The sequence below is a fragment of the Rhincodon typus genome, chromosome 31 (assembly GCF_021869965.1).
Source record: "Rhincodon typus isolate 14 chromosome 31, sRhiTyp1.1, whole genome shotgun sequence".
Lineage (NCBI taxonomy): Eukaryota > Metazoa > Chordata > Chondrichthyes > Orectolobiformes > Rhincodontidae > Rhincodon > Rhincodon typus.
Window position 1 is genome coordinate 380,509 of NC_063362.1, and position 11,440 is coordinate 391,948.

At 41.0% G+C, this 11,440-nt stretch overlaps 1 protein-coding gene across 1 annotated transcript in view; it reads left to right on the forward strand.

The window, feature by feature from the left end:
• The window catches only part of vwa5b1 (von Willebrand factor A domain containing 5B1), a 207,043-nt gene extending 203,453 nt beyond the window's left edge, over positions 1-3,590 (forward strand). Inside the window, exons 21-22 of the mRNA XM_048614851.1 lie at positions 1,088-1,211; positions 2,790-3,590. Coding sequence (XP_048470808.1) covers positions 1,088-1,211; positions 2,790-3,542 — 877 coding nt within the window. The 3' untranslated portion in view covers positions 3,543-3,590. The remainder of the gene's footprint in view (positions 1-1,087; positions 1,212-2,789) is intronic.
• Positions 3,591-11,440: the final 7,850 nt, after the last annotated feature.

Below are 11,440 nucleotides of genomic sequence, written 5' to 3' on the forward strand. Positions count from 1 at the left end.
GACCATTTTCTCAATTTGAAGCTGCATTAATGAACAGGCAAAAAGGACAGAGATCCAATGAGACAGGGACTTTGTTCATGCAGGTTGGGGCCTGATGGGTGGAGCTGGAAGGTTTATGGGAAAAATTACAGGCTTAACAGCCAAAGGTTTTCTGTTTGTGTATCAATGCTTTAGGAGAGAAAGCAGGAAAAATTAACCAAAATATAAAAAAACCTTGAGGTAGTTGACATTGAGGAGAAATTTGGAATCATGTGCATGGAATTGTGTCGAATGGACATATTATTTCATAAAAGCATTTTAATTTTTAGCAGCATCAAAGTTAATTTTAACCTCTTGCAAAATCAAATTATATCAAACCTATAACAAATTTTCTGGTTCTGGACGGTAGAAGAATACTTTAGAACCATCATTCCCGTTGATCATTTTGCCTTGTTGACAGTTCATTAGAATTTTTACATTGTTAGACATGAAGTTTTTAGTTTCATTTAAACTGCTCACCTTAATATGATAATGTTACGCTGAGGTTTCAGTCATATCACTGAAATAACTCCACAAAGGCCAGTATCTCATCACCAAATCACCTTTTACTTACACATGCATAACACACGACACTGACCCAGCTAGCTCCGAGCTGGCTCTTAGAGGCACACTCCTGTTTATAGCGGTCAGTCAAGGGTCTCTGATTGGACCAGAGTAACAGCCCCAATCAGAGAACTCATATTCTATGAGGTCCAGCTGGCTGACTTTGTTACAATCATTACAATCACTTTTAAATGTTTGATTTTATTTTGTTAAAGGTCCACAAATGAGCCAAGATATTCAAATCAAAAAATGTTGTAACAGTTACATAATAGAAAAGTTCCAAACTATCTTATTGTCAGTTGTTTCAAACACACTATTCGGTCCAGTATTGAAAATGTGTATTTAAAGACTGGTGCAATACACTGTGTTAAAGCAAATTAATTTACAAATATGTGTCAGAAATAAATCAAGGAGAAAATTGCTTATAATCTAGATAGTGTCATTAATAATCTCACAGCCAGCAAATGGTGAAATTTTGAAGATTTTTAAATATATATTATTTAAGGTTGAACCTCAGTAAAACCCGAATGTTGACTCAAGCTGCCAAAGGGTTTCTGTGCAGATCAGTCAGTAAGATGAGCGAGTCTGCCTGTGAGCCAGAGGCTGAGAACAATGACTACCTACCGCTGGTCAGTAGCAACATTTTGTTTCACTATTTCTACTGTTGAAAAAAATGTTTCATTTTATTTAACAGGTACTAACTGTTTAAAAGTGATAAATCCTCCCGGATAGTGTTATAACTGACGTATCGTAGCTTAAAGTCTGTTGAAACGAATTAATCAGTGTAGGGCTTGATGTTTTTCATTAGATTCACAAATGGGTGCAGTGCAAGTAGAAAAATCTAAAATAAACTAATTTCCAAATAACTTATTTTCAATAATGTTTCTGAACTCTGAACTACTAATTGTAGGTTCAATGTATATTAGGGTGGCATTGTGGCTCAGTGGTTAGCACTGCTGTCTCACAGTGCCGGGGACCCGGGTTCGATTCCACCCTTGGGTGGCTGTCTGTGTGGAGTTTGCACATTCTCCCTGTGTCTGTGTGGGTTTCCTTTGGGTGCTACAGTTTCCTCCCATAGTTCAAAGACATGCAGGCTAGATGGATTGGCCATGATAAATTGCCCGTAGTGTTGAGGGATGTGCAGGCTAGGTGGGTTATAGGGGAATGGGTTGGTGTGGACTTGTTGGGCCAAAGGGCCTGTTTCCCCACTGTAGGGATTCTATTCATAATTAACACTAAATAAATACCAAAGGACTGTGGATGCTGTAAATCAGGAACAAAAACAAAAGTTGCTGGAAAAGCTCAGCAGGTCTGGCAGTATCTGTGAAGAAAAATTTTGAGGAAGGGTCACCAGACTTAAAACGTTAACCCTGAATTTTTCTTCACAGGTGCTACCAGAACTGTTGAACTTTTCCAGCAACTTCTGTTTTTGTTCCTGTATATAATTAACACGCTTGCCTTATTGCTCAGTTCTTTGAGTATAGGAGTTGGGGCGTTATGCTGAGGTTGTACAGGACATTGGTGAGGCCTTTTCTGGAATACTGTGTCCAATTCTGGTTGCCCCAGTTATTGGAAGGATATTATCAAGCTGACGAAGGTTTAGAAGAGATTTACCAAGATGTTGCATGGTATGGAATTACAAGGAAAGGCTTGATAGGATGGGATGTTTTTCACTGGAGCGTATGAGGTTGAGAGGCAACCTGACAGAAGTTTATAAAATAATGAGAGGGATAAATAGAGTTGATGGTAGTTGGCTTTTCCCTAAGATGTGGAATTTCAACACTGGGGGCACATTTTTAAGGTGAGTGGAGAGAAATTTTAAAAAGACATAAGAGGCATTTTTTTTTTTAACACAGAGGTTGGTTCGCGTGGAATGAACCTCCTGATGAAGTGTTGGATGTGGGTACAACTACAACATTTAAAAAGACATTTGGATAGGTACATGAATTGGAAAGGTTTGGAGGGATATGGGCCAGGAGCAGGCAGATGAGACTAGTTTAGTTTGGGATTATGTTCAGTATGGACTGATTGGACTAAGGGTCTGTTTCTTTGCTGTATGACTCTCTGACTCTATAACTTATAATTAAGGAACTTTGATTTCTTTCAATTTAAGCCCTCCTGCCGTTATGAATTGAATGTCACATTGTTTGTCTTTCTCTAATGCAGTAAATATTATTATGACATAGTGATATCATTGTATTCTTCAGATTAATTTGCAGTTGGCATCAGGGGCTTTCTTGCTTAATCTGGCTTTTTGTGAAGCCATCAATATTCCCATGGAGCAGCTGAAATGGACCTCACCCTTTACATGTCATCGATCAAATGCCAGTCCAGGCTCTCATGTTCATTGCAGTACCTTCAGTGACAAAAGGACAGTGCAGCGTGATGAAGAGAATGGAACCACAGAAACCTTCTATCAGAAAGAATCTGGGAAAATGGCAGCATTGAATTATTTGGGATTGGATGAATGTCGAGGTGATTTAGAACAGTTAGGACCACGTCACTTTTCAAGCAGCTTAGTTGAAATCCAGTCCAAGGTTATGAGTGGTAGCCCTGACCTTCTCCCTCCGGCAGTAACTGTGCGGCGATACTCTTCTCCGGGAAATCCTGAGGCAGCTAGTGCTCTGCAGACTGACAGTGGCAGAGGGTCTGAAACAGAGAGCAGTGATGTTTCATTCTCAACAACTTCCAGTGAACTTCAACAGTTCACAGATCCAGAGGGAACAATCTGGTCCACGGCTGTTGCCTTAGCCTGGCTGGAGCACAGCTCTGCTGCTTATTTCATTGAGTGGGAACTGGTGGCTGCCAAAGCCAGTATGTGGCTGGATTCACAGCTTATACCAGAGGGCCGTGAACTAGCCACTGTAAAAGCTTCAGCCAGACAGCTATTTGTTCTGTTAAGACATTGGGATGAAAACCTGCAGCTGAATATGTTGTGCTACAACCCAAACAGTGTTTAAATGTTTTGCCTCAGTATAATTAGCTTGATTCTCAATCTTTTTCTTAACATTATTCTTTGCAAATCTAGAAATCAATAATTTATAAGTAAATGGCCTAAGTTTTACACTAACATTTGCTTTATGTTTTTTTCAAGACATCGCTCAGTTTGAGAATGTATTGGTCCAGGCTGGGGCAGTTCTGTAACGACACTCACTGTCAGTCTGCATTGTTGACAGGGTTGATATCATTGGTTTGGTTTTTGTTGAATTGTTCTGATAATTAAAACAGTACTTCAAACTAGTGGCTTAATTTTGTGTGTTTAACAGAAGTGTGTCTTTGTTGTAAGCTTTTGATGCCATGAATGACGGGTACAGAGATCACAGCCACAGTGATTTATGTTTCTTCGGTATTCATCTTCTTGGTTCATTGCATAAAACAATGTTAGAGTTTGACCTGAGTGGACTCATGCCAATTTTTAAATTGTAGACACTTTGGATTAACTATGAAAATTGTTTTCAATTCTACAATTGAAATCATAGATTTTTAAATTTTTTCCCACTTACAATATGAACATAAGTCAGGGGAAAGAAACAAGGAAGTAAGTAACTGGTTTTAAACAATTTTAGCCAAGGTCACCTGGTAGGTAACTGGCCTGATCAAGGTGTCCACTGTTAGTGAAGAATGAAAACACGTAAGGTATTGACAGTGACCAGCTTATTCCTGTTGAATCTCCCCTGGAGTTATTGGTTAAGATTACCCGCATGCCTCTTAACTGATTCTTTTCAATACTAATGCATGACAGCCTAACACATCTATCTGATATTCCATTAATATCTTTGCTAAAATACTGCAGTGGAGATGAACATCAGATAATCAAATTTAGCCTTAAAGTACTGTGATCATGCAAAGTAACTTCAGGCTGAGAGGAATTTTAACACTGATGATGCTGTGGGCTGCCCAATCCTTCCAATAATTTTACCAGTGGTAGCTCATTAGATATTCTTGATAGTTAAATTTACCCCGGTGTATTTTGGAAAATTGTCCCTAAGAAAGTGGTGGTGAACCGTCTTGATCTGGTGAATGCACTCAGGAATGCCTTTAGTGTAGTTAGGGACAGAGTTCCAGGATTTTGACCCAACAACACTGGAGGAACAGAGATATATTTCCATGTTGGGATGGTGAGTGAATTGGGCAGGAACATGCAGTTCATGTTGTTTCCATGTATCTGCTGCCCTTGTCCTTCTTTATGGTAGAGATTGTGGCTTTGGAAGGTGTTGTTAAAGGAGCCTTGGTGAATTTCTGCAGTGTATCTTGTAGTTGGTTCACACTGCTGCTATTGAGCATTGGTGGTGGAGTGAGCAAATGTTTATCATTGTGGATGGTAGAGGTTAGGGAGTTGGAAGATGTTGTTGAAGGAGAATTAGTCAGTTGCTAAAATGCATCTGGTACACACTGCAGTGGTACATTGAAACTATACATCTCCTACCACCAAACCATGACAGGAAGTCTGCACTATTGAAGTAATTGATGTGTGCCTGGAACCAGAGTTAGTGTCCATCCCACCCACAGGCACATGGGTGAGACCAACTGACACTGCACACTCGGGCACCACACGTTTTATTTGATTAACTGTGGGATGTGAGCATCGCTGCCAGCCAGCATTTATTACACCTGTCTAATTGTCCTTGAGAAGGTGGTGGTGAGCTACACTTTTGAACCGCTGCAGTCCATGTGCTGTAGGTATACTCACAATGTCCTTAGGGAGGAAATTCCAGGATTTTGACCCACTGACACTGAATAAACATTGACATATTTCCAAGTCAGGATGATTAGTGACCTTTTTTTAATTAATTCACAGGATAAGGGTGTCACTGGCTAGGCAGCAGTTATTGCCCATCTCTAATTGTCCAGAGGGCGGTTAAGAATCTAACACATTGCTGTGGGTCTGGAGTCACATGTAGGCCAGACCAGGTAAGGATGGCAGTTTCCTCCTCTAAAGGACATTAGTGAACCAGATGGGCTTTTCCTAACAATTGACAATGGATTCGTGGTCATCACTAGACTCTTAATTCCAGATTTTTTTTTATTGAATTCAAATTCCACCATCTGCCATGGCAGGATTCAAACCCAGGTCCCCAGAATATTACCGGAGTCTCTGAATTAACAATACTGCAATAATACCACTAGGCTATTGCTTCTCTGCCTTGGAGGGGAACTTCCAGGTGATTGTGTTCCCATGTATCTGCTGTTGTTGTCCTTTGAGATGGAAGTGATCATGGATTTGGAAGTTGCTGTCTAAGGCTCTTTAGTGAATTTCTGCTGTGCATCTTGTAGACAGCGTCGCTGGTGGAGGGAATAGATGCTTGTGGATGTAGTGCCAATCAAGCAGGATGCTTTGTCCTGGATGGTGTCAAGCTTCTTGAGTGTTGTTGGAGCTGCACCATCCAGGCAAGAGGGGAATATTCGATCTCCTGACTTGTGCCTTGTAGAAGGTGGGCAGGCTTTGGTGAATCAGGAGGTGAGTTACTCGTTGCAGTATTCCCAGCCTCTAACCTGCTCTTGTAGCCATTGTGTTTATGTGTTGAGTCCAGTTGAGTTTCTGCTCAATGGTAACCCCAAGGATGCTGATACTGGGAGATTCAGTGACGGTAACATCATTGAATGTCCAGGGCCAGTTGTTAGATTGACTCTTACTGGAGATGGTCATTGCCGGAATTTGTGTGGTGTGAATATTACTCACACTCATTGCTCTAGTCACCAAATTCTAATCGCTGGTCCACTTGGTGCTCCACTCAATGCATCCCTTTCTGCCCCATTCCCAACCCCTCGCAGTCTCTGTCAGTCACAGGGTATGGTACACAGTTGACAGAACAGGGCGGTGAGAGGGTGAGAGGCTGTGAGGAGCCCAGAGCAAGGCAGATAAGTGTTGAGAGGTGGGCTGCATGAATATCATGAACCTAGGACTTGAATTGAATTGATTCAGAAATAATTTGGTCCTGTTCTTTGATACAAGCAATTAACCACAGCAGTGGTACGGCAGGCACAGTGACTGCCTGGTGCTGTCTGTGTCTCTGCAGTGCTGGCCTCTGCTAATTCAGCCTTAGGAAATACAAATCTAATGAAAGAAAGGAGCATTTTCATAGCTACAACTTCAACAGAAATAAAGTTTAACCAATAAAATAAGCCAACCAGACAATGGGAAAGCAGAGAATTAGGAGAAAGAAGAGCTTGAATATAAGCAAATTATTAATGCTGAATATGCTAACTACAATTATATTTGAAATTGTAATTTTATTTACTTTTGGCTAAGATTAATACAGTAAAAGCTTTCTTCACGCATTGGAAAACTTTTTCAATATAATATTTGCAGTTGTTTCAGAATCAGGATTGGTGGATAAAAAATAGAATGGTGTAAGACAACAATGATTTGTCTCAGGCCATTGACTATCAATGGTTTAAATTTCTCAGCAACTGGTAACTACAGTCAAACAGAACATGATATGGAGGTGCCGGTGTTGGACTGGGGTGGACAAGGTCAGAAATCACACGACACCACGTTATAGTCCAACAGGTTTATTTGAAATCACAAGCTTTTGAAGCACTGCCCCTTCGGTGTACTCCGAAAGTTTGTGATTTCGAATAAACCTGTTGGAACATAACCTGATTGCGTGACTTATGACCTCAAACAGAACAAGCTGAGAAATGGTCCTTCTTTTCCAGTTTGCTTTAAACACCGAAATTAATGACCTTTAGATTACTAAAGAATAGTTATTAGATCCAAGCCTTTCTGCATGATTTCTGTTCTACACTATTTCAAAGTGTAATGTTGCAGAGTAACAGAGTAGGCAGTCAGAGTCCAGTGTTCTATTGTGGGTTTAGTAAAATAATTAACCCCCATTTAAGCTTTTGATTTTTGACAATAAAATGAAACCAGTTCCAGGCACCAAGTGTAATTGATCTCCCAGTGATTTGGTTACGGTCACACTCAGTTCTTTCAGGATATTAAAAAACTATTAGTAATGCAGCAGTCTACGTGCACAGTCAATCATTATTTTATTTGTTTCAGTATTAAATCTTGGTACATTGTTTGGCGTGGCTTTTCATTGGTCATTAAAAAGTGCATGATGGTCAGTTTGTGTTCGTAGAATCATAGAAACAGACAGCACAGAAAAGGCCCTTTGGCCCCTCACATCTGCACAACAAAACTACTCTCAATCTACACTAGTCCCACTTTCCAGAACTTGGTCCATAGCCATGAAGGTTATGATGTTTCAAGTGCTCATCCAGGTACTTTTTAAAGGGTATGAGGTTACCTGCCTCAACTAACCTCCAGGTGGTTCATTCCACACCACTATCACCCTCTGAGTGAAAAGATTTTTCCTGAAATTCCCTCTATGCCTCCTGCCTTAACATATTGAAAACATTTTATTCGTGCTGGTAAAATATAAAGCAGTTGCTCACTGCTTGCTGAGTAGGAGTTAGTAATGATTGTCTGACAATGTTCATGTGCCAAAAGATTTACTTGAATTCTGAACTGGGGAGCAAATTACAAAAACGCATTGCACCTTTAGTATGAGCAAGGAACAAGGAATTAAAGGTGGCACAGGATTGGGAACTCTGTCTAGGAGATAAGTTAATATTGACTGCCAGGATGCTGCTGAGATGAGGAGTGTTATGGAGTGACTTGAGAATTTGGGATTATTCTCCTTCAAACAGAAAAGATTAAGGCGACATGTAATACAGATGTTCAAACTTAGAAACAGTTTCATGGAGTAAATAAGCAGAAACTATTTCTAGTGGCAGTATGATTAGCAGCCAGAGAGACAAATTTCAAATAATTTCCAAAAAAACCAGAGTGGGAGGTGAGAAGAAATTTTACTGAAGCAGAGAATCTTTATGGGACTAGACTTTTTGGAACACATTGGTTGTGTCTCCAGCCAGGAACGGAGGGCAAGGGGGTAGGGAGTAGGTCAGGGGGCTAGCCCACCACATTCCCAGAGCTCACCCCAAAATACACTGGGTGGTGGGCACCAAACTCAGCAGCTCCCCCCATTGTATTTATCTGAATGGATTTATTCAGTCAGTTAATCCACACCACAATATCATTGTCAAGGGATGTGAGGCAGGAGAATGCAGTCTCGTTTCTTTAATAAATATATGTTTAAAAGCTTGGGAAGGAAGGAAAGGTTCTGTAATCCCACCTTGAGGGCACAAACCTTCTGACTACCCCACTCCCTTCCTACTTGCCTGCTTTCTAAAAGCCTCCATCCACTCCGTTCCCTTTGCTGGTTAAGCTCATCCTGACAGCAGGATCCACTGGGCCTTTGGTCGGCATGCAGTTCCAGCTCCTTGCATTGTCAGCATTGCTGGGCTGCTGCCCAATTTGATGGACCAACAGCTCCAGAGGCTGGAACTTCCTCCCAATGCCAGCCAGAGTCCCTATGCCAGATTAGCCTCTCCTCAGTGTGCAGTCCCTATGGGACACACTGCTCATTATGAATTCTCTCAGGGCACGAAGATTGAAGGGGTAAACCCCTTTTCCTTCCCTCTGAAAAATTCTGCATTAGTGTGCAATCTGTTGCATGAAAGTTCACAGAAACACATTCAATATTAATTTTCAGAACAGAATTGGACATAAACCTGAGAAAAAAAGGTGCAGAGTTGTGGGGAGAAAAGCAGGGTTAGACAGACTAATTTGGCTAACTCTTTCAAAGTTCCAGTACAGACACAATGGGCCAAATGGCCTCCTTCTGTCCTGTAAGATGCTATGATTTGTGGTGCACCTTAATTCTTATGAAGTGCCTAACTAATGTCATTGTTCTTTACTTTGTAAAATGTAACACTAAAGATGAAAGTATAGCAACTGTTTACAAATCAAATGTGCTTCAGAGACCCATATGATATTGTTTCTTGGTATTGTGTGTTTCTGCAATGGAATGGAATGTAAGCAGCTTGTATGGCTAAAATTATTGTATTGTGTGGAAAATAATGTTGAACTGAGTGCTGTCTTTGCTTTATTTATTGTAGATTGCATGAGGCTACCCAATGTTGACTTTTTGAAAAGGGTATAATATATTAAAATGTAACTTGTTCACTGTCTCAGAATGAATTCTTTCTTTTCAAGAAAAAATTGCATACTACATTTTTAGATTAGCATTTTAAATGTTTTTGATTAGATTAATTTTAAACTTTGTTCTTATCTCAACCTTTCTCATTCTATCCATAAACTGTCTTTCCCACCGTGTCCCAATCATCAGCCTGATGCAGCTTTTTAAAGACCTCACTCTAATTTCATCAGATCCATAGCACATTATCCTTGTGAGGCCCAGGATATATACTGAAACCATCATTGATGTAAATGAGTGAATGCAGCAAATTCTGCATCTGCAATCTGATTTGTGTGATGTCAGAGCACAGACACCTGAACCTGCAGCAGAGTTTGAGTCCAATCGCATTGAGACCGAATCCTCACCAAGCATTAGACAGAGAAATTACAGCATTCAAAGAATCATTAAACTAATGAACTGAACCATTAAACTAAACTGTGATAAACCAATAGTTGAAAAATCAGAGAGTGTAACACCTTGAGCAACTGCAATGAATTTAAAAATCAGTTCAAATGCTATGGGATAAAAACGTCCTGCCATAAAGATCCCGACTGAGCGAAGGGACAGACTCTTCTGTCTCAGAAATTGCAGGTTTGCTGCTGACTGTGGAAGTGAGCGTCTCTCCTGCTCAGGGATTTTCTTGCACCATTGCCCAGTTATCAGCTCATTACATGTGTGCGCATGAGGACCAAGCTGAACCTTGTGGCAGGGGAATGCAGGAAGTCAATATCCACTCTGTTATCTTTCCAGACCGAAGGTCCTGCTCCATATCTAAAGGAATCCCCAAATGCACACTCATTCCCTGCATGACAGGAGCATTCTGGGACACTCAGAGTAGATAGTGCAGTAAACTTTCTGGCCCTTTCACTGTGGCCAGTCAGCCCCAGGCAGACTTTCCCTTGTGGCCAGCCTCCTTGACCAGGCCCATTACTCTGCAGACTCCCACCCTCCCTCCGTCACTCAATCACCCTCTGTGCTCCTTGTAATTAGCCTATGGCCAGCTGATCCCAATCATGGCTCCCCAAAGAGGAAAATGCAGCAGCGACTCACTCCAACCCCAGCTGATACACCACATCATTAGGAATAGGAGCAGAAGGAGGCCATAAGACCATAAGAAATAGAAGCAGAATTAGGCTATTTGGCCCATCAAGTCTGCTCCAACATTCTGTCATGGTTGATATGTTTCTCAAGCACATTCTCCTGCCTCCTCCTTGTAACACTTGATCACCTTACTAACCAAGAACCTACCTATCTCTGTCTTAAATACACCTGACTAACACATTCAGCAGTTCGAGCCCACACTGCAATTCAGTCAAATCATGGCACATCTTCAGCTCTGTAATTTTATTTATCTGATACCAAATTGCACGTGGCTCTGGCAGTAATCTAGAGACTGTGTGATTCTAATGTGGTTTTAACTTAGTCACCCAATTGAACGTCTTTCCTAGTTGTTGGCAACTAGATGAACCATGCCAACTGGATATATTCCCTCCCTATCCAGAATAAAAACCAAGAGAACTGTGGATGCTGTAAATCATAAGCAAAAACAGAAGTTGCTGGAAAAGCTCAGCAGGATCACCAGACCCAAAATGTTAACTCTGGATTTCTCTTCACAGATACTGTCAGATCTGCTGAGCTTTTCCAGCAACTTCTGTTTTTGTTTCCGTCTCATTCCAGGTTCTTCTTCAGCCCAGAGATAGTAGGAACTGCAGATGCTGGAGAATCTGAGATAACAAGGTGTAGAGCTGGATGAACATAGCAGGCCAAGCAGCATCAGAGGAGCAGGAAAGCTGACGTTTTGGGTCTAGGCC